The sequence below is a fragment of the Rattus rattus genome, chromosome 2 (genome assembly GCF_011064425.1).
Source record: "Rattus rattus isolate New Zealand chromosome 2, Rrattus_CSIRO_v1, whole genome shotgun sequence".
NCBI lineage: Eukaryota > Metazoa > Chordata > Mammalia > Rodentia > Muridae > Rattus > Rattus rattus.
The window spans coordinates 142992390-143016530 of record NC_046155.1 but is presented as its reverse complement, the minus strand read 5'-3'; the positions used below and the strand labels follow the sequence as shown (position 1 = coordinate 143016530).

The following is a 24141-nucleotide window of genomic DNA, read 5'->3' as shown; positions in this document are numbered from 1 at the left end:
CTCCCTGCGGTCTAACTTCCTGAGTTCTTTGTATATTTTAGATATAAGCCCTCTATCTGTTGTAGGATTGGTAAAGATCTTTTCCAAATCTGTTGGTTGCCGTTCTGTCCTAACAACAGTGTCCTTTGCCTTACAGAAGCTTTGTAGTTTTATGAGATCTCATTTGTCGATTCTTGATCTTAGAGCATAAGCCATTGGTGTTTTGTTCAGGAAATTTTCTCCAGTGCCCATATGTTCGAGATGCTTCCCCACTTTTTCTTCTATTAGTTTGAGTGTATCTGGTTTGATGTGAAGGTACTTGATCCACTTGGACTTAAGCTTTGTACAGGAAGATAAGCATGGATTGATCTGCATTCTTCTATATGCTGACCTCCAGTTGAACCAGCATCATTTGCTGAAAATGCTATCTTTTTTCTATTGGATGGTTTTGGCTCCTTTGTCAAAAATTAAGTGACCATAGGTGTGTGGGTTCATTTCTGGGTCTTCAATTCTATTCCACTGGCCTATCTGTCTGTCTCTATACCAGTACCATACAGTTTTTATCACTATTGCTCTGTAATACTGCTTTAGTTCAGGGATAGTGTGGGCAGCCTTGTCTAGTCCCTGATTTTAGTGGGGTTGCTTCAAGTTTCTCTCCATTTAGTTTAATGTTAGCAACTGGTTTGCTGTATATGGCTTTTACTATGTTTAGGTATGGGCCTTGAATTCCTATTCTTTCCAGGACTTTTATCATGAAGGGGTGTTGAATTTTGTCAAATGCTTTCTCAGCATCTAATGAAATGATCATGTGGTTTTGTTCTTTCAGTTTGTTTATATAATGGATCACATTGATGGTTTTCCGTATATTAAACCATCCCTGCATGCCTGGGATGAAGCCTACTTGATCATGATGGATGATTGTTTTGATGTCCTCTTGGATTCTGTTTGCAAGAATTTTATTGAGTATTTTTGCGTCCATATTCATAAGGGAAATTGTTCTGAAGTTCTCTTTCTGTGTTGGGTCTTTGTGTGGTTTAGGTATAAGAGTAATTGTGGCTTCATAGAAGGAATTCGATAGTGCTCCATCTTTTTCAATTTTGTGGAATACTTTGGATAATATTGGTACGAGGTCTTCTATGAAGGTCTGATAGAATTCTGCACTAAACCTGTCTGGACCTGGGCTCTTTTTGGTTGGGAGACCTTTAATGACTGCTTCTATTTCCTTAGGAGTTATGGGGTTGTTTAACTGGTTTATCTGTTCCTGATTTAACTTCGGTACCTGGTATCTGTCTAGGAAATTGTCCATTTCCTCCAGATTTTCAAGTTTTGTTGATTATAGGCTTTTGTAGTAGGATCTGATGATTTTTTGAATTTCCTCTGAGTCTGTAGTTATGTCTCCCTTTTCATTTCTGATTTTGTAAATTTGGACACACTCTCTGTGTCCTCGTTAGTCTGGCTGAGGGTTTATCTATCTTGTTGATTTTCTCAAAGAACCAGCTTTTGGTTCTGTTGATTCTTTGTATAGTCCTTTTTGTTTCTACTTGGTTGATTTCAGCTCTGAGTTTGATTCCTTCCTGCCTTCTACTCCTCCTGGGTGCATTTGCTTCTTTTTATTCTAGAGCTTTTAGGTGTGATATATGCTCTTTCCTGTTTCTTTCTGCAGACACTCAGAACTATGAGTTTTCCTCTTAGCACAGCTTTCATTGTGTCCCGTAAGTTTGGGTATGTTGTACCTTCATTTTCATTAAATTCTAAAAGTCTTTAATTTCTTTCTTTATTTCTTCCTTGACCAGGTTATCGTTGAGTAGAGCATTGTTCAACTTCCACGTATATGTGGGCGTTCTTCCCTTATTGTTATTGAAGACCAGCTTTAGGCTGTGGTGGTCTGATAGCACGCATGGGATTATTTCTATCTTTCTGTGTCTGTTGAGGGCTGTTTTATGACCAATTATATGGTCAATTTTGGAGAAAGTACCATGAGGTGGTGAGAAGAAGGTATCCTTTTGTTTTAGGGTAGAATGTTCTATAAATATCTGTTAAGTCCATTTGGTTCATGATGTCTCTTAGTCTGTCTACGTCTCTGTTTAATTTCTGTTTCCATGATCTGTCCATTGATGAGAGTGGGCTGTTGAAATCTCCTACTATTATTGTGTGAGGTGCAATGTGTGTTTTGAGCTTTAGTAAGGTTTCTTTTATGTATGTAGGTGCCCTTGTATTTGGAGCATAGATATTTAGGATTGAGAGTTCATCTTGGTGGATTTTTTCCTTTGATGAATATGAAGTGTCCTTCCTTATCTTTTTTGATGACTTTTGGTTGACAATTGATTTTATTTGATTTTAGAATGGCTACTGCAGCTTGCTTCTTCAAACCATTTGCTTAGAAAGTTGTTTTCCAGTCTTTCACTCTGAGGTAGTGTCTGTCTTTGTCTCTGAGGTGTGTTTCCTGTAGGCAGCAGAATGCAGGGTCTTCATTGCGTATCCAGTTTGTTAATCTATGTCTTTTTATTGGAGAGTTAAGACCATTGATGTTGAGAGATATTAAGGAATAGTGATTATTGCTTCCTGTTATATTCATATTTGGGTGTGAGATTATGTTTGTGTACTTTTCTTCTCTTTGTTTTGTTGCCAAGACAATTAGTTTCTTGCTTTTTCTAGGGTGTAGCTTACCTACTTATGTTGGGCTTTACCATTTATTATCCTTTGTAGCGCTGGATTTGTAGAATGATATTGTGTAAATTTGGTTTTGTCAAGGAATATCTTGGTTTCTCCATCTGTGTTAATTGAGAGTTTTGCAGGATATAGTAACCTGGGCTGGCATTTTTGTTCTCTTAGGGTCTGTATGACATCTGTCCAGGATCTTCTGGCTTTCATAGTCTCTGGTGAGAAGTCTGGTGTGATTCTGATAGGTCTGCCTTTGTATGTTACTTGACCGTTTTCCCTTACTGCTTTTAATATTCTTTCTTTATTTTGTGCATTTGGTGTTTTGACTATTATGTGACGGGAGGATTTTCTTTTCTGGTCCAATCTATTTTGGAGTTCTGTAGGCTTCTTGTATGTTTATGGGCATCTCTTTCTTTAGGTTAGGGAAGTTTTCTTCTATTATTTTTATATACTGGTCCTTTGAGCTGGGAGTCTTCACTCTCTTCTATACCTATTATCCTTAGGTTTGCTCTTCTCATTGAGTCCTGGATATCCTGTATGTTTTGGACCAGTAGCTTTTTCTGTTTTACATTTTCTTTGACCGTCATGTGGATGATTTCTATGGAATCTTCTGCTCCTGAGATTCTCTCTTCCATCTCTTGTATTCTGTTGGTGATGCTTGTATCTACGGCTCCTTGTCTCTTTCTTTGGTTTTCTATATCCAGGGTTGTTTCCCTGTGTTCTTTCTTCATTGCTTCTATTTCCATTTTTAATTCCTTCAACTGTTTGATTGTGTTTTCCTGGAATTCTTTCAGGGATTTTTGTGATTCCTCTATAGGCTTCTACTTGTTTTTTATGTTTTCCTGTGTTTCTCTAAGGGAATTCTTCTTGTCTTTCTTGAAGTCCTCCAGCATTATGATGAAATGTGATTTTAAATCTAGATCTTGCTTTTCTGGTGTGTTTGGATATTCAGTATTGGCTTTGGTGGGAGAATTGGGCTCTGATGATGCCATGTAGTCTTGGTTTCTGTTGCTTGTATTCCTGCGCTTGCCTCTTGCCATCAGATTGTCTCTGGTGTTACCTTGTTCTGCTATTTCTGAAAGTGGCTCGACCTTCCTATAGGCCTGTGTGTCAGGAGTGCTGTAGACCTGTTTTCCTGTTTTCTTTCAGCCAGTTATGGGGACAGAGTGTTCTGCTTTCGGGCGTGTAGTCTTTCCTGTCTACTGGTCTTCAGCTGTTCCTGTGGGCCTGTGTCCTGAGTCCACCAGGCAGGTCACTTGGAGCAGAAAAGTTGGTCTTTCCTGTGGTCTCGCTGCTCAAGTTGCTTGTAAGGGGCTCCTTTTGAGTTCTCCGTGAAGGCGGCAACCAGGAGGGCCTGCACCACCTTTTCCCAGGGCCCATGTGCACCGGGGTCCCAGATGGCGTTAGGTATTTTCTTCTGGAGTCAGAAATGTTGGCAGAGTGTAGTCTCTTCTGGTTTCCCAGGCCCGTCTGCCCCTCTGAAGGTTTAGCTCTCCCTCCCACTGGATTTGGGTACAGAGAACTGTTGACCGCTTCGCTTTAGGTCCGGTGATGTCTGGACTGTGCAGGATCTGCCGTCCGAGTGCTAGCTCTCTCTCTTACAGGAGTCTTGTTTGTTTGTTTGAAATCCATTCACACAGAGTGTCTAACCTGCTGTTTTATCAAGGTGTCTTGTTTATCTTTGTATGTCTATCTCCCTTTGTTATAGTGTTACAGATTAATGGGTTTCTAGTCTATTTAAGTCAACTATTTATTTCTGTCATTGTTTTGAGCCAAGATTTCCCTCATATGTCCTTTCGTATTTCTTTCCATCACTGTTGTAGTAGAATTAAGGAACAAATTGTGCATGTGTGTGTGTTGAGGAGGGCGGTCAAAGTTACACACACCCATTTCAGTCTAGTCTCTGTAAGTAGCCGGCTTTCTGTGCTGCCTGCCGTCTTCAGAATCTTTTCTTGGGCACAGACACTGATACTCAAGACAGTCTATCTTACTTGGGGGACCACATCTTTTCTCCGCATGATTTATGACCACCCCAAATTCAAAGCTAGCTGGGCTTCCTCCCTTGACTTAGAACCAGGCATCCCATTACCCAGCCTCATACTTAGTACAGCAACAGGTCACCTTACCTTACTCACATTCTCTTTTATGCCAACTCTCCCACTTAGGGACAGATAAGTATTTTTATTTATGGTAGAACCCCTTCATTCATTCCATAGTTACTATTGATAGGAAGCATGTTCTCTAAACATGCTACATCTATAAAGGTGGTGCACAGCCATTTGTGTAATAAGAAAGTCACCTTAAGTTCAGTCTAGAATCAGTTTTTGTTTTTAACAATCTTCTGGTATGAGTTAATACATAAATTATCCTGAAGATGGCATAGTTTTTGCTTTTGGGTAGAAGAATGATGCCATGATTCCCATACTACAAATTTGTCAGTGAGACACAGGTCATTTCCAGATTATATCCTCAAATTCTTATCATGAATTTTAGCAAGGTAATTTTCCTGCTAGTGTTGGTGTATAACTTATATTTACGGATATGTAGCCAGTACTTTATTTTTTAGCAGTTGAGATATATTTTCTTTCTTTTTTAAAGATCCTCATTAGATATTGTTAGATCCCTACTTCTGAATCTTAAGACTGAAGACACTTTATGTATTAATAGTTAAGTACGCTCCTGGGTGCTCTTGCTATCATTCTGGAATGTTATCATTTCTAATGAATTGTGCTTACTCTCTGGTCCCAGGACTCAGAGATTTGTCTGTTCTCTCTGTTTTCATTTCCATTGTTCTAATTTAGTAGATCACAAAAGCAGAGAAGTGGAAAGATTATTGGGTCTCATTCTTTATTGAGTCTGATTCTGCCTAGGGAAGACACAGGGCTGATTTCTGCCTTTATCTCACATAACTTTGAGGCTGAGCACAGAAGTGGCCTACTTCAGCTTTGATGGCTGGGGTCCCTTTCTCCTTTTTGAGTATTGGCCACATCTGACCTATAAGAGACTCTTATTGTGCTGAAAATAAGGGGCGGGGACAGATGACCCAGATGAGGCACCTTCACAGGCTAGGGCCTTGGCAAGGCAGGAGGACTCAGTAATGTTGAAGAAGCAACTCCCAGCAAATAAGCAGAGGCTTTCTTCTTAAAAGGAAAAAATGTGAGTTGATAAGCTATGTTTTGGCTGGTGTAGTGAGAGTGGAAAGTAAAAGACTGCATCCTTGCAAGGCTCTAGGGGCAGATCAGACTGGGGCAGCGAGGGAATAAAGAAAAGACAAACAGAAAGCTGGGGCTGGGTGGACTGCACTCTCCATGGCAAAGCCACAGCATCCTGGAAGCTCAGTGTATTTATTTTATAGAATAGAACAATGAGGAGGGGTGACTGGATATAGGTGAACAAGGAAGAGGGATTATTGCACATACCTGGATTGGGGAGGCAGCATAGGCTTAGCCAACCTCAGCAGGAACAGTCTCTGTGGGGGAGCAATCTGTAGGCCTTAAACATCCTAGAGAAAAAAAAAGCTATTGTGGACATTTTCTGCACATACAACAACTTGGGCTAGAAGGGAACCTCTCTGAGCCTCACTTCCCTGGGAGTGATATTTTGCCATTTTCCTATGGGTCTGAGGCTTGAAATGGCTGTGCTCATGTCAGCAGCACACGCTCACTCAGGCCTTCTTTTACTCCCTAGTAGTAAAGGAGTAAAAAAAAAAAAATTGATGCTATCTGGAAATATTAAATTATTTTTTAAAGGAACCTGATAAAGGTTGTTAGTGTGAATGATGTGTTAGACATCTGTGAAAGACTTACAGAGATCTACATAAAAGTTGTAATATAAAATCTTATGAGTAGGGGTAGGTTTCACATGGCATGGCATCGTTCTAACTCACATGGTATGCTGCCTACCTGGTCATAATAGCAAACTGTCATTCTATACATTTCAAGTCATTATTTCTTGGTGGATGCTATCAGTGCTTTGTAAAATAGTTCCTTGCTCTTGAAAGTCTGATAGAGCTTAGTGGAGATATTGGGATCAGTCATGTCCTAGTCTGGTTTTTAATTTTTTTTTTTTTTTTTTCACATTCCTAATGTGTCCTTTAGGCTCCAGGATAAACTGGTGACTTTTATCTCTCCATACTTCATTTTCTGTTTTAACTGTTGATTGTCAATTCATTTAGGATGTTGAAAGCCAAAATAAAACATCAGGCCCAGAGCCCCAGTCCTTGGATGAGTTCACCAGTCTCCTGATCCCTGATGACACCCGGGTGGTGGTGGACCTGCTCAAACTATCAGTGTGCAGCAGGGCTGGAGACAGGGGCAGGGAAGTGCTTTCTGCTGTGCTGTCCGGCATGGGCACTGCCTACCCACAGGTGAGTGATGGGGAAGGCAGCTCTCTATGCAAGAACCACTGCTCTTCACACATGGCCTTACCCTGGACAGGTTTAGGAGCTGTCCTTTAAGACAAAGTGTATTCCAGCTCTCCCAGTGGTTTCTTTTACCCATCTAGGACTGATTCATTTATCTTTTTTTAAAAAAGATTTATTTGTTTCTTGTGTTTGCCTGAGTGTACATATGCACACCATGTTCACACATGGTGCTGAGGGGGCCAGAAGAGGGTTTTGTATCTCCTTGAATTAGAGTTAGAGATGACTCTAAGCCACTATGTAAGCGGTAGAAACTAAACTTAGGTTTTCTGAAAGACTAGTAAGTGCTCTGAACCACTAAGCCACCTCACTAAAACCACTGTTTTATTTTTTATTATGTTTTTAGCTTGTTTTCGGGGTGTGTGTGTGTGTGTGTGTGTGTGTGTGTGTGTGTCTGTCTGTCTGTCTGTCTGTCTGTCTGTCTGTGTATTTGTGTCTTTCTCTATGTGGACACTTTGTACAAATTGTTTTCTTTCTCCTTCTACTATATAGTTCCAGGGATTGAACTCAGGTCATCAGGCTTGGTGGCAAGAACCTGCCTTGTCAGCCCTGTGTATCTTATTCTTACTAAAGAAATAAATCCTTCTGTGTACTTTGCAGTTTTGCCTCTAATTTGTTTTTAGATATTTGGCCAACATTGTTTTGCCATGCAAGAATTCTCTTTTTTAGGTAGACAAATCTGCCAATATTTTTCATGTCTAACTTCTGAATAATATGCTAAAAATACATGACATTAATAATAGTACATGACATTATTTTAAAGAAAATTTCCTGACTTTTCTCCTGAGCACCTTTATGATTTCATTTATTATATTTACACTTTAACCATTTGCATTTTTTCCTAATATAAAGAATAAAATAGTGAGTGGTTCAGCTTAATTTTTTAATATGTGGCAAAGCAGTAGCCCCAACAATATTTGTGAAATAATTCATTCAGTGACTTGAAAACTATTTCTGTTCTATTTTAAATTTTTATATACATTTGGGTCTATTTACAGAGTCTTGTTTTATTTGAAATGACTTCTTTAATCATTTTTATTATAATGTATATAAAATGTGTATTTATTATGTATGTGTCATGATACACATGTGGAGATTAGAGGGCAGTCTGCAGAAATTAATTCTCTCCTTCTATTATATGGGTCCTAGAATTTAACTCAGTTGGTCAGGCTTGACAGCAAGCATCTTTACCTGATGAGCTATTTCACTAGTCCAGAAATGACTTCTTACACGCTAATGTCATGGTATTTTTAATATTACACATTTTAGTATTTGTTAGGTTGAATCCAGTGGCTCTTTTTTTTTTTTTTTTTTTTTACTTTTTTTTTTTTTTTTTTTTTGGAGCTGGGGACTGAACCCAGGGCCTTGTGCTTGCTAGGCAAGCGCTCTACCACTTTAAATTCCCAACCCCAGTGGCTCTTTCTATCACTGTGGAATGTTCTTTTTTCTGAGTCATCTAGAGCTGAGGCTACCAGATGTAGACATATTGTACCTTAACAACTGAACATTTATTTTATTTAACTGTATTTTACTTAAATTTGTGGTTCAGACATGGTGAAGCCTATGTGTAATTCCAGCATTCTGGGCTCAGAAGCAAGAAGCTCTCCCAGTCCCAAGTAGTTTGCTGGTCTTTCATTAATAGGGATAATGGTCTGCTAGGCAGAGGAAGGCTCTGAAAGCCAAAGGTCACATGTGGATTCTGCATAAAGACAATAGTGTTGACAATTTGGTGAATCAGTCAGGTTACAGGAAAGACAAAAATAATGGTGCAGTCATCTTTTTTTTAATAGAATTTATTTAGAGCATGTGGATGGGAGTTGAGGAAATAGAGACAGAGAAAGGCAGAGAGAGAGACAGAGAGAGACAGAAGGTAGAGGAGTAGAGGCTGTCCATGAACACATGAAGAGGGAGGAGAAGGGGAATGGGGAGAGAAGGGACAGAGAAGGTAAGAGGGTAAGAAGGGGGTACAATCATCTTTGTTTGTTTGTTTTGTTTTTAAGACAGGGACTCACAAAGCAGCTCTGGTTGGCCTAGAAACTGTTGCATAATGGCTGGCCTTAAACTCACAAAGCTCTTACCTGCTTCTGCCTCCTGAGTGCTGGAATTAAAGGCATGCATATTATATCTTACACTTGCAATCATCTTTAAATTGTTCTTGCATAGGTGAGAAGGATACTTGATATCCTGTCCTTATCTAATATTTGGGACTTGTAAATTAATTTATATAACTGTGCCTAGGTGGCAGTGATATCTCTTTGTCATTAATATAACTTTATTAAACTAAATTATTGTCTAAACACGAGAGGAATAGAGAAGAATAATCCTGGAAAACAGAAAGTGGAATTTTTCTTTTTATGTTAAATTTGGAGACTGACAAAGTTAGCATGACATTTATATGTGTGGAAGTCATAGAGCAATTTGTAGAGTACTTTCTTGTTTTCTTTTTTTTTTTTTTTTTGCATGGACTCCAGACTTAGTTCATCAAGCTTATATGGCAAAGGTTTACTTTTGTAAACCAAGCCATCTCTGTGGCTCAACCATGTTGGAGCCTGTATTAAGATACTCCCTCTGCCATAGATTGTCTGAGTGGTTTGGTTGTTCCTGGTTCCTGGTTCCCTCTGATCCAGCTTGACTCCCAGTACCTTCTAGATTCTTGGTCATTTTTATCAAATTGCTGTTCCTTCTCATATTTTTGTCCCCTAGGCAGACTCTTCTCATCAAGAAGTAGTGTAAATGAGACTATTATTATCACTGGTGCTCAGTTTATGAGTCAGCCTTAACTGAGTGTATTTTGTGTGAAGTTCCTTCCAAATGCTTTCCTGTGTATAGTTTTAATTCTCATAGTACCTTTACATGCCTTGATTTTATGCATAAGGAAACCAGGTTTAAAATAAACCTTTGTTTCTTAACTTAGTTTCCTTTCTTCTTTCATTTCTTTCTTCTTTATTTCTCTGGTATATGTGTGTATGCCCATGGGCATGTGCCTCGTTGTGTAAGTCTCTGTGTGTATTTGTGTATTTGTTTATGGATGCTCACACACTTATTTATGTTGAGATGAGAAGTCAATGTCAGATGTCTTCTTGATTAGTCTTCCATTTTATTTTTTGAGATGCCACCTCTAATGAACCTGGAGCTCAATGATAGGCTGGAAAGATAGGAAGGAACCACTCACTTGTCTGTTCCTCCTAGGCACTGGGAATGCAGGTGTGCATTGCCATACCTGCTTTTTCCATGGGCTCTGGTGATCTAAACTTGCATACCACTGAGCCATTTTCCTAGCCCCTTACCTTGGTGGGGTTTTTGTTGTTTGTTCTGTTTTTCCTTCAAGTCCTTCGCTCTGCCACCCCTTTCCTGCCTGTAGAAAAGCACAGAGTGGGATGAGCATGGGCAGAGCTTGGATGACCCAGGGGTGGCATTCACTCATGTCTCTGTTCCTTTCTAGGTGGCAGACATGTTATTGGAGCTCTGTGTCACTGAGTTAGAAGATGTGGCCACAGACTCACAGAGTGGCCGTCTTTCCTCTCAGCCTGTGGTGGTAGAGAGTAGCCATCCCTATACAGATGACACCTCCACCAGTGGCACAGTGAAGATACCAGGTATGCAGACCAGCCCTGGGAAGGGCTGCGAGGTCCACCGGCTGTAGAAGGGCTTGTTTTGTAGCTACTTCCAAGGGTGTAGTCATTTCCCTTTTCTGAAAAATTAAGGAATAGGATTATTTTAGATCCTCTTCTAGAGTCTTAGTAATATAAAATGCAAAACAGAAGCTAGCTATACTGTATTAGTTTGCTTTTTGTTGCTGTGATAAAAACCAATACCAAAAGCAACTTGAGAGGAAAGGGTTTACCTCCAGGTCACAATCCATATTGAGGAAAGTTGAGGTAGAAACTCAATCAGGAACTAAAGCAGAACCAATAGAGTGATGTTCACTCTATTAATAGCTCACTGGTTTGCTCACTAGCTCGTACTCCACTAGCTTTCTTGTATATCCCAGATCTGGCTACTGCGTTGTTGATTTTAGGCATTTTCAATGCACAGAGATGAGGTGAATGGATAGATACACACAATCACTGACTTTTTAATTACAGCTGTAAAGTGTTAGGCTTCTATACTATTACTGTTCTTATATATCTGCATCTTGGGTGGTGCTGTACATAGTAGGCTGGACCTCTCATGTCAGTCATCAATCAGGCCAATTTGACCTGCAGCTCCTTGATTGGAATTCCCTTTGGTGACTCTAGGCTTTGTTAAGTTGATAGCTGAACCTCTCTGGAGCATAAACCAAATAGAAATTTAACAATTCAACTATCAGGTGAATGCCTCTTCACTAAACCTAGGTCTTAAGTCAGCTGACCAACTTTTTTGAAGCTGCCCCTACATCCTGTGAAGTAAAATCATCCTGATGTTGAGCACCTCTGATGTGCAATTTTGGCAGCCTCTGTTCCTCAATTGTACATTTTGAGTTTCTTGTTCCCTTTCCCCTTCCCTGTTCCCTTTCACCTGCTCCATGGTTTATCTGTTGAGGCAGTCAAGAGGCTGAACTTACCCTCCTAGAACTAAATTTACTTTTGTACATGCCCACAATTCAGCATGATCCTCAGCTCAGTCCTTCTGATTCAGGGTGCTTTTGGTTCATCCACTTGGCAGACTGTTTTGATTTCTGTCACCTCAGTAAAGCCTGCACATTGCTCCTTAAAACGTCAACTGTTGAAGCTGCTCAGCGTCAAGATTATTGATTCATCAGGGGAGGGGGAGGGGTGTTGAAAAGTAGTGCTGTTCTAATTGAATTGTTTTTTTTTTTTAACCTTATCAGCTGGAATACTTCAGAAAGATACTTTCTCTCACCTTTTAAGTTGCCTACCTAGAAATAGTGTTTACAAGAGAAAGGCAGGATGCAGACTTGATTCCTTTCTGGTGTTTACTATGTTTTAGGAGAATGAGTCCTTCCTTCCTCTGTTACTTTCCCAAAGTGCCTGTGTAGTGTTTGTGTATTTATGTCATTAGGAACTTGTTTACAACGTGACTTGCAAAACGGTTCTGGTAGTTTGTTGGTAGCTCCTGTGCAGTTTGCACTGGCAAAGAATTCTAAGGTTGTCTTGTGTGTTCTGCCTTCCACCTAGGGTTGCTGTGGTTTCAAGATCACAACTTGGTGCTAAGAGACCTATGGCCACTGTGTTGCCACTGTTTCTATACATCTTCAGTGACAGAAATGAGCTTGATTGGTAGATGAATACAATGACTGACTTTCTATGGACTGCAACTGTAAAATGCTACTGTCCTTATTTCCTCAAATCTGTATCTCTTTTTTTCATGTCAGATCCTGATCAGAACAGAGTTGGGATGTCTGTTACTGGCAAAATCAGTTACTAGAAACAAAACGTGACAGAATCTCTTCCTTCACATCTTGCTAGCCTTTGTCTGAACTCTTTCACTGTAGTAGTGTTAGATATAACAGCTTCTTTTAGTTGTTCTGTAGCCTTCGTTTTACTGCATCAAATGTTTCTGCCCAGCCTTTTGTCTGAGCATGCAGTAAATTCCTCTGTAGCTCCCAGGTCAGTCTTGTCCACTATAGGTTGTACCATTTGAACTTGAAATTTTGCTTCTCTGCTGTTACACTCTTGGATTACTTACTCATCTGTGGAAGTGTGAGCAAGCTAGTGTTTTCCCTATTTTTTAAGTTACTGTGCTTTTCTGCAGTAAAAAGTTTGTATTAGAGTACGTGTTTACTTTAGTCATTCTAGGTAATATTTACAGATGTAGGGTGTACTTTTAGATCCCAGTGTTCTTTCAGAGCATTTTCTTGAATCAGTTTGTGCTTTCCTCCTAACTCTTTTCAGGGCATTGTCATTTCTCTCTGTTAGGTGTCTTGGGTTTAATGCTGGTTATTTCCTTCCTTGGGTGTTTTTACTTCTGACCTATCTTAGGGACTCTGTTGTATATTCTGAGTCTTTTTCTGGTTTAAGTCTTCATTGTGGACTTTTTTTTTAATTGTAAGCTATTTGTGAATTTTAGCACTTATATAGTTTGGCTTTCTAATTTTTATCTGTTGCTCCTCTCTGTCTTGAGTCTTTCTGTTTGCTTTTTTGAGATGATGGTGGCAGTTGTGGTATGTGGAACATTTCTGGCCAGTGTTCAGTATCTGTAGGGGTATGAACCCAAACTTTGTGTTTTTCTAACAGTACTTTTTAATACTTTTATGTGGTTCATTTTAAATGTGTAGATCATAGTATTGAACTTTCAGAATGAAGTAGGGCTTAGGAAAAATTTTTTTTTGCCTAGTTCTGTTTTAATTTTAATCTGTTGTACTTTCATGATGAATTTTAAAAACAGTGCTGTTCATGGTAGCACAAGCTTTTAATCCCAGCACTGAGGAGGCAGTGACAGGCCTCTGACTCTGGCCAGGCAGGACTACAAGGTGAGACTTAGTCTCCAAACCACAAAAAAAGTGGCTGGGGTATAGTAGTGCATGCTTTTAATCCCAGCACTGGGAAGGCAGAGACAGGTAGATTTCTGTGAATTTCAGGCCAGCCAGGTATATATAGTGAATTTCAGGACATCTAGAGCTACAGAGTGAGAATGTCTCAAAGACAAGTAAACAACAACAACAGCAACACTCAACCCAAACCAGCAGAACAAACAAACAAAAAACGCAAAAAGAAAATTTAAAAACTAAAGTGACCTGGAAAAGTAAAGTGCATCCTGTGTCATCATGAAGGCCTAAGTTCAGTCCCATGTAGAAGAAGTGGGCACATTGGACTCCAGCCAATGGAGACAGAGGCAGATGGGTCTAAGGGACTCTGGCCAACAGTCTAGCTGAATTGATGAGCTAGAGGCCAGGGACAGACCCTATCAAAAACCATGGTAGACAGTGCCTGAAGAACAGTACCTGCTTTGTCCTCCCTACAGACAAGTAACCACACATTCATACAAATACTGCTCACATAAATGCGATAAAAATTGAACAAGAAGCATTTCTATCTAGATCTTAAATAAAAATCATGTGATCATCTTCTTCTGATTCTTACTTCATACCCATCTATTAACCAAATATATGTTCTAAATTCAATAATTGCTTTATAACTCCGGCCTTCTGAGCTAGTCCAATATAATTTGTTTTCCTCCCACTCACTTCTTATGTCCCCTCACACAGCATTCAAATATGTGTCTTAAAACTAGTCAGAGCTGTCAGTCCTCCACGGGGAACTTATCTCTGTGACTGTCAGTATAATCTAAAGTCTTTCACAAGGCCAATCACATTCTCTCCTTTGCTCCCTCCCATTCCTTTTCAACGGTCTCTCCTAATTGTTCTTACAAGACTTTGGATACCAAATATGTAAGATTTTTACACTAAGCAATTCTCAGTAAACACCTGCTGGGTGTCCAGCAGTTCAGCTAAGTTCTGCCACTACTAGAATACCCCAAGGGTGCAGTCCCACAAGTCTGTGCCTACTTTAGATGTCAACCCAAGTTTATCTCCGATTTGGCTATAAATCAAAAGTTCACACAACTCAAGTTAGTCACCTTTCCATCAATATAGCAAAATAATTGAGGCAGCTGGCTTATAAAGCATAGGGGTTTATTCTGCCCCACAGTTATGGAGGTTGCAGCACATAGTTTGCACAAAGCAGCATGATGAGGGAATACATGGAGGTGGAACACAAATCACTCACTCACAGCCAAGAAGCAAAGAGATAGAAGAAGCCACAGTCTCACAGTCCTTTCCATGGACACACTCCTAAGAACGTACAGGCCTTCAGTAAGGCCCTGTCCACCTCTCATAGTGCCAAATGGGGGACCAAGTTTGTAACTTAAAGACTGTCTTAGGGTTTTACTGCTCTGAAGAGACACCATGTCCAAGGCAACTCTTATAAGGACAGCATTTAATTGGGACTAGTTTATAGGTTCAGAGAGTTGGTCCATTATTATCAAGGTGGGAGCATGGCATCATCCAGGAGGCATGGTGCAAGAGGAGCTGAGACTTCTACATCTTCATCTGAAGGCTGCTAGGAGAAGACTAGCTTTCAGGCAGCTAGGATGAGGGTCTTTAAATCCACTCACCCATAGTGATACACCTACTTCATTCAACAAGGCCACACCTCTGAATAGTGCCACTCCCAGGCCAAGTATATTCAAGCCAAGACATAGACTTAGTACGTCATTCAACATCACCCTTAGCACTGTCTTCAAGGCATCATAATATGGTTGGTTAGGTGATAGAATTGCAGCATGGAAGTTGTTGTGGAGGTGAGAGAACAGAACAGCTCAGCCAAGTGGGGTGGTTCTCTGGCCTTTTAGTGTACGGGCAGAGCCTTCTGTTGGGGGCTAGTGCTGGGGAAGGTAGCCAACCTCAGGCTATGATTTTGGTGCTGGTTCTTCCCCAGCTCCTACACGCAGTTCTGGTCTCACTCTTCCTACTCTGCTGAACTATGACTTTCACTTGCTCTCTGGAGTTTCCACTGTGTTTTCTGCTTGCTTATACTCCAGGTGCAGAAGGACTCAGGGTGGAGTTTGACCGGCAGTGCTCCACAGAGAGGCGCCACGATCCTCTCACTGTCATGGATGGTGTCAACAGGATTGTGTCGGTGCGGTCAGGTGAAGAAGGGAGGGCAAGTAGGGACAGTCCTCCTCACTTGTGCTCCATAAAAGGAGTTGTTAGCATAAGACAGGATACTGGTGCTTCATTCCATGGGAACTTTAAGGAAGGTATAGCAAGGTAATGAGTTGTAAAACAGTAGGTTTTGTTTTCCTCTTTCCAGTACTTTGAATAAGATATGATCCGTGTGATGTGTGCTTCATACCACTGTCAGAGAGGGCTATTGAGTGTCTGGTGTAAGAGCTGTCCCGGCAGTTGGAGAACCACAGATGTGTGAGAATACTGGGGCCTACATAGCATTGTTGGCATACGACACAGTGTAAAGGGATTCTGGTCTGACAGATAGTAAGGGTTTGGCTCATGGAGTGCTATGTCTGGAGGGTGGGCAGATTGTGCAGTGGATGGGAGATATGGTGTGTCTGAGCTCCATGAGGTCAAGATGAGGGGTATAATAAACTTGTTTAAAACTTTGAACATTTTGGAATTGTTAACACATGGATATGCGTTTGTGTGTGTGTGTGTGTGTGTGTGTGTGTGTGTGTGTGTATGTGTGTGTGTATGTTACCCCCTCACACATACACACCTCCCTATGCTGAGTATTGAACCTAGGGTCCTTGTGTATGCTAGACAAACACTCTACCACTAAGCTACATCTTCTTTTATAAAGACTGAGGAATTTTCCCTGTGAAAGACTAAGTGTGTACATGTTTGCAGTTTTATGGGCTGCATATGGTCTTTGTCTTACTGCTCAGAGTGTATATAGTAGTTGCATGGTGTCACATAAGTCCTTGCTCTAATGTGGTACAGTGATGATGGACATGGCTTGTCTGGCATTTTGATAGGTGTCTGTCAAAAGAGTTCTAGTAGTGTTACTATTGGTGCTGTCTCACTGCCTTGACATGGAAGTCCAGCAGGCTGTGTATATGCTGTTGCCTCGTGCTTCTACATCATTAAATTGCTCAGTCTCTCCTGCTCTTTTAAGAGATGATTATATAGCTCCACAGATCCTTGGATCTCACCAGGTTACTCCATTCCTTCCTTGAGTACAGCCTGTCTTGGCCATGCTGAATTGTTTACAAATGCCCCTTGTAGGAATTTTGGATCTTTCTGCCATACTCAGAAGCATTCCGAGTGAAGGCCTGCTCTCCCTGCAGGTTGTCACAGTGCATCCCAATTGTGTACATAATCACTTTCCCATTTGGTAGTAGCTTCTTTTGGGGCAGTATGTATGCGTGTGCCTTCAGGTTTTCCAGTACTTGATCACAAGCTGAATAGAAATCTATGGAAAAGTAGAATATCTGTAACCCACTGTGAATGTAAGCGTGAGAGGTCTTGGGCTGGAGGAGCCTGTTGACCTTCTGATTCGGTGTGAACAGCTGTGCTTTGCATCTAGGGAGTCTCGTTGGTTAGATGGTGGAGTCATCTTAATGCCGGGGTGTGCTTTACTCTGCTAGGTCGGGAATGGTCTGACTGGTCGAGTGAGCTTCGCATCCCCGGAGATGAGCTGAAGTGGAAGTTCATCAGTGATGGGTCTGTGAATGGGTGGGGCTGGCGCTTCACAGTTTATCCCATCATGCCAGCTGCAGGTAAGAGGAGCTGTGATTATCACCCAAGGAAGTGGAACTATGCAAACTTTTCATTCTGTGATTTAAAGAGTGTCTTCTGCCCTGGGGAAAACCAGTCAGAGTCCCTACCTGGGGAGGATCAGACAAAGAGCCATCTAAGCCTTCCAGTTGTCAGGGTTTTTAGCCCCGTTCTCACCTCATAGGAGTTGGTGCTGGCTGTAGTTCCTAATGCTTTTGGTTCACAGTTAAATGCCAGTTTGAAGAGCACGGCTCAGGGTTGGAGGTAGTTGCTCACTGGTAAAATGCTTTCAAAGCATGCACAAGCACTAGGTTCAATCCCCAGTACTGGAAAACAATCAAGCAACAAACTAGCAAAAAGCTTGACTTATGGGACTTAGACAGCAGTGCTGTGTTCTTCCTTTACATTGTGTTCCAGTGAGAGTTGAGTTTGTGAGTTTATCCATAGGAGGTCCCTACCATACCACATAGGGACATTTGCAGGACTTCTTCACAGGCCCTAAGGACCTCCTCTCGGATCGCTGTGTCCTCTCCTGTCCATCCATGGACCTAGTGACTTGTCTCCTGGACTTCCGACTTAATCTCACCTCCAACAGAAGTATTGTCCCTCGCCTTGCTGCCTCTCTGGCTGCGTGTGCTCAGCTGAGTGCCCTAGGTTAGTGGTGCCTCCGTGGTCATCCTGTCTGTTTACCTAGGTTGAAGAAAGTAGTCCAGATTCTACACTTTCCCTGTGTGTTGTTTCAGCTGCCAGCCACAGAATGTGGGCTCTTCAGAGATTGAGGAGACTGCTCACCACAGAATTTGGACAGTCAATTAACATAAACAGGCTGCTGGGAGAAAATGATGGAGAAACAAGAGCTTTGGTATGTAGCACTAGGATTTCTAGACCTATGACCTTTTAGGATAAATGTGCTGCTTTAATCATTAAAACCTCTAAATCAGTGAGAAGAATTGGGAATTCTGCCTACTTATCAGGCAGCTTTGTCACATCTAGACTTTTTCTTTTTTTAGCTGCTGAATATGCTAAGTTCAAGCTGGGCTAATTTTTTTTAAAGTCTGTGACTATAGGTTTGTGTTAGAGTTCACAAGCCTGATTGGCACATCCCCTTTATGCTGTAATGAGAAGGTTCCCTTCCAGTTGCTCCTAACCATAGAAGAAGATGAGCAGCATTTGTATGCCAAAGAAGGGAAGTTCCCTGGGAGTGACTGACTAAAACCAGGACCAAACATCCTGAATGTTGATACTCTCTTTGCATTGTAGACACACCCTTTTCCAAGTTGAGAATTTAAATACTCATTTCTTTTTTTAGGGGATATAAAATTCTTTACTTACAGGAACAGAACAAACCTGGGGCTCCCCTGCATTCTGTATTTTTGTAATTGAGTATTGTTTTGCTGTTTTAAGAGCTTTACAGGCAGTGCTCTTGCAGCTTTGGTAAAAGGCCTTCCGGAAGCTTTGCAGAGGCAGTTTGAGTATGAAGATCCTATTGTGAGAGGTGGCAAACAGCTGCTCCACAGTCCCTTCTTTAAGGTAGTATTTTACTTATTTTTAAAGTAGTTGTATATAGCTCTTTGAGTGGGAGAGCCACTGAGAGCTGTTATGGTAGTGTGTTGTGTCATAGACCTGGTTGGGAGCAGTCCTTAGTATTACTGAACAGCTGTATGAAATATATCTCAGGAAATGGTTATGTGATCAAAGTCTTTATTCCAGAGGATGTTTTATACACACACACACACACACACACACACACACACACACACACACACACACACACACACACACAGATATTCTTAGTTATTGTATGCCGTGGTGCCCTATCTGTTGTTGGTCTGAGGTCCTGTCTCTCCGGAAGCTATTGTCTTCCCAGAAACTCACTCTGAAAAAGTGAGGAGTTTGGGATCAAGGGTCCTCATATCTCAGGAGGGTAGTCAGTTGCTTTCTCTCAAACATTAGCTGTGTTTCTAAGAGTCTTTCTGTTTCCAAATTTTTGTTGACTGCAGGTGCTAGTAGCTCTTGCTTGTGACCTGGAATTAGACACACTCCCTTGCTGTGCAGAGACCCATAAATGGGCTTGGTTCCGAAGATACTGCATGGCCTCCCGTGTTGCTGTGGCCCTGGACAAAAGAACACCATTGCCTCGTCTGTTTCTTGATGAGGTAAAGTATATAAATTGTTTTTGGAATTGCTTTTGAGATGTGAATATGATGAAAAAGATATCAATGTAAAGGACAGTTTGTTTTGCTAATACCATAAAGAAACGTATAGATTAAAATGGGTACTATAACATGTAAATTTCAATTAACACTAATTTTTAGCAAAGTAACTAAGATAAAATAATATGGTATAGACTTTTTTTTACCATCTAAGAGTTGATGTGATAAAACTGATTTTTTTATACTAAAAATTAGTATCTTCATAAAACCATGATGCTGATGTTAGTATACTTCATATTACCATTTAAAGTCCCCCATCTTTTTTTTTTTTTTTTTTTTTATTAACTTGAATATTTCTTTATACACGAAAATTCCTTTCCCAGTTTCCGGGCAAACATCCCCCTCCCCCTCCCCTTCCTTATGGGTGTTCCCCTCCCAACCTTCCCCCCATTGCCGCCCTCCCTCCAACAGTCTCGTTCACTGGGGGTTCAGTCTTAGCAGGGACCTAGGGCTTCCCTTCACTGGTGCTCTTACTAGGATATTCATTTACTACCTATGAGGTCAGAGTCCAGGGTCAGTCCATGTATAGTCTTTAGGTAGTGGCTTAGTCCTGGAAGCTCTGGTTGCTTGGCATTGTTTGCAAGCCCCTTCCAGTTCTTTCTCTGATTCCTTCAATGGGGTCCTATTCTCAGTTCAGTGGTTTTTGCTGGCATTAGCCTCTGTATTTGCTGTATTCTGGCTGTGTCTCTCAGGAGCGATCTACACTTCTGCACTTCTTTTGCTTTTATCCATCTTTCTAATTGGGTGGCTGTATATATATGGGCCACATGTGGGGCAGGGCTCTGAATGGGTGTCCCTTCAGTCTCTGTTTTAATCTTTGCCTCTCTCTTCCCTGCCAAGGGTATTCTTGTTCCCCTTTTAAAGAAGGGGAAGCATTCACATTTTGATCATCCGTCTTGAGTTTCATTTGTTCTAGGCATCTAGGTAATTCAAGCATTTGGGCTAGCCACTTATCAATGAGTGCATACCATGTATGTCTTTCTGTGATTAGGTTAGCTCACTCAGGATGATATTTTCCAGTTCCAAACCATTTGCCTATATAATTTCATAAAGTGTTGTTTTTGATAGCTGATAATATTCATTGTGTAGATGTACCCATTTTCTGTATCCATTCCTCTGTTGAAGGGCATGGGTTCTTTCCAGCTTCTGGCTATTATAAATAAAGGCTGCGATGAACATTGGAGCACGTGTCTTTTTTTATATGTTGGGGCATCTTTTGGGTATATGCCCAAGAGAGTATAGCTGGGTCCTCAGGTAGTTCAATGTCCAATTTTCTGAGGAACCTCAGACTGATTTCAGAATGGTTGTAGCAGTCTGCAACCCCCACCAACAATAGGATCCTCGCCAGCATCTGCTGTCACCTGAATTTTTGACCTTAGCCATTCTCACTGATGTGAGGTGAAATCTCAGGGGTTGTTTTTTGATTTGCATTTCCGATGACTAAAGATGTTGAACATTTCTTTAGGTGTTTCTCAGCCAGACCTCAGCTGTGAATTCTTTGTTTAGCTCTGAACCCCCATTTTTTAATAGGATTTGTCTCCCTCGGGTCTAACTTTTGAGTTCTTTTGTATAAAGGCCTCTATCTGTTGTAGGATTGCAAAGATCTTTTCCCAATCTGTTGGTTGCCGCTTTGTCCCTAGCTACAGTGTCCTTTTTAAAATGAGATCCCATTTGTCGATTCTTGATCTTAGAGCATAAGCCATTGGTGTTTTGTTCAGGAAATTTTTCCAGTGCCCATGTGTTCCAGATGCTTCCTAGTTTTTTCTTCTATTAGTTTGAGTGTGTCTGGTTTTTGGATCCCTTGGACTTCAACTTTGTACAGGGTGATAAGCATGGATTGAGTCTGCATTCTTCTACATGTTGACCTCCAGTTGAACCAGCACCATTTGCTGAAAATGCTATCTTTTTTCCATTGGATGGATTTGGCTCCTTTGTCAATATAACTGGTTTTTATTCTTTTGCAAGGAACAAAGAATAAGTCACGTCTCACATTGTGTCTTGGGCTGTACTGAGACGTACTCTGTAGCCCAGGCTGTCCTTGCTAGGATTGCATATGTGAGTCACCACACCCAACTTACTTGTTTGACTCATTCTCTCTAATAACGTTCCATAGGTTGCTAAGAAGATTCGCGAGTTAATGGCAGACAGCGAAAGTATGGATGTTCTCCATGAAAGCCACAGCATCTTTAAAAGAGAGCAAGATGAGCAACTTGTGCAGTGGATGAACAGGTATTGTTTTGGAACTAAGAGACAATGTTGTATGTAAGTGTTTTTACGCAAAGTTCTTTTATATCAAATGTTCTTTTAATGTTTGTTATAGGCGGCCAGATGACTGGACTCTCTCCGCTGGCGGCAGTGGAACCATTTATGGGTGGGGGCATAATCATAGGGGGCAGCTTGGAGGAATTGAAGGTGCAAAAGTAAAAGTTCCCACTCCATGTGAAGCACTTGCAACTCTCAGACCTGTGCAGTTAATTGGAGGAGAGCAGACACTATTTGCTGTGACAGCTGATGGAAAGGTAAGGGTGCAATCTCTGTGTGTGTGTGTGTGTGTGTGTGTGTGTGTGTGTGTGTGTGTGTGTGTGTGTGTGTGTGTGTGATGCTTCCTTAGGATTGAAAAAGTTGTGACTAGAGATTTTGTTTGATTCTTGTATGCATAAGGACTTATATTAAAGTACTATCTGAAGAATGATTATGATATCATCAAAAGCAGATAGCTATCTTAAAGATTTCTGTATAACATTTAGATATATTTTAGCTACTTTTTTTATTTTTAAAGTATACTACATCCATTAGCTGTATTACTTTAAAAATTGAGACATTTGCTGTCTGTCAGTCCTACTGTTGTTTTTGTAATGTGGCTCATGGATCTCTGTAGATAGCCATGATCTATAAGGGGATTTTTGTTCCTTTTCAGTTTGCATGCTTATTTTTTTTTTTTTCCCCTTTTGGATAAGAGGATGGGAGCTGAATCCTCATAGTTTGAAATTCAGGTACAAGATTGGATGGGGGAAGGAGCACAGTCCTCCAGTTATGTCTTTGTGGACATGCCACCGGTAACCCATAGGATTTTCTTCTAAAAGGCCTCACAACTCAAAATTCTCACCATCTCTCAGTAGCACTATCCTAGGGACCAAAGCTTTTACACTTAGATATTTGGAGAATACTTCTCCAAACCATAACAGCATATAAATCTTAAATTTCCTGTGATTTTTTTTTTTTTTTTGGCTTTAAGTTAAAATTTTTTTTTGTGGTGTAAAATGTATTGAATGCCGATTCTTTGCAGTAATTACTAAATACAGAAGTACTTCTGTTTTCTCACCTTAGCTCTATGCTACTGGCTACGGTGCTGGTGGAAGACTGGGGATTGGAGGGACAGAGTCGGTGTCTACTCCAACGTTACTAGAGTCTATTCAGCATGTGTTCATTAAGAAAGTTGCTGTGAACTCAGGAGGAAAACATTGCCTTGCTCTCTCTTCAGAAGGAGAAGTTTACTCTTGGGGTGAGGCAGAAGATGGGAAGTTGGGACATGGCAACAGAAGGTATTGTGTGAAAATACCATTTTCAATGTTTTCTTTGGTTTGTTTTAATGCAGACACATTGTATTCGTCTTTGCCTTGTAGAACATGTGCAAAAACCTGCTCGTGACTTATTTGTCAGAAATAGGTTTGCATGTCACTGTATGTAGGCTTACCAGTATGACTCTTGTACTGGAAGGGAAACATCAAGTCTTGAGGTTTTTACTTACAGGTTTTATGAATACTAAGCATCTTTCTGAACATTAACTTATTACTGTCCAGTGAATCACATTGGCATTTTGGGTATTATTACATGATACCAAAATTACAAGTATAGAAGAGATGGGATAAGTAATAGGGAAGGCACCATTCTTCAAACCAAGAAACAAGACTCAGTTGGTTTTTAAAAAAAAAAGATTGCACCTACCACCTAAAGTAGAAATGGAGATGAATCTTAGAAATGACTAAAAAACACCAGACAAAGTATACAGCAGCCCAAAAGACACTGAATATCAGCAGCAATATAGAATTCCCTGAGAAATAGGAAACAAACAAGGCTAGTTCAGTAAGTTTCTTCAATATATCATCAGTAAGTAGACAGTTCCCAAGTCACAGAGTAGGAAGAAGATACCTGGCAGATGGTGACAGAGTTTAGAGACGAGAGAACTAGAGATCTAAAGAGGTCAAAAGAGGTAGAATATGCAGAGAACCACAGAGGAGAGAGCTGTACAAAGAGACCCCAGAGACCTGTAGAACCCAGTAAGGCTGTTTTATATGAAGCCTAAAAAAAAACCGCTCCAATGATTGGAAGAAACATTTCTTGGTACTCACAGAGAAGTGACTGAGTTCCCAGAAACCTCATAATTCATATGTAATTAGAATTCAGAAAGTAGTAATGAAAGTCTAGAGAGATGACTTAGATTACTATCTGTAACTCCAATTCCAGGATGTTATGACCTCTGTGGGTACTGCACACATACATGTTTATGCAAGCAAAACACTCATACCAATAAATATTTAAATGCCCATTAACAGGAGAAGCAATGAATTATATATAACTGTTAGTATGATTCCTCTACCAAAACTTAAAAGCTGTAACCCTTTTTATTAATAATCAAGCTCAAAATTCAGTCATTTTTATTGAGTTTTGAGCTTGATTATTAATAAAACTATAAA

At 40.6% G+C, this 24141-nt stretch overlaps 1 protein-coding gene across 1 annotated transcript in view; it reads left to right on the top strand.

Annotated features, from left to right (window-relative positions):
* The window catches only part of Herc2 (HECT and RLD domain containing E3 ubiquitin protein ligase 2), a 181134-nt gene that overhangs the window by 133723 nt on the left and 23270 nt on the right, over positions 1–24141 (top strand). The window contains 11 exon segments of the mRNA XM_032893506.1: positions 6815–7006; positions 10503–10656; positions 15542–15649; positions 17105–17236; positions 17730–17888; positions 17978–18096; positions 18639–18764; positions 19235–19390; positions 21561–21676; positions 21768–21966; positions 22775–22989. Coding sequence (XP_032749397.1) covers positions 6815–7006; positions 10503–10656; positions 15542–15649; positions 17105–17236; positions 17730–17888; positions 17978–18096; positions 18639–18764; positions 19235–19390; positions 21561–21676; positions 21768–21966; positions 22775–22989 — 1676 coding nt within the window.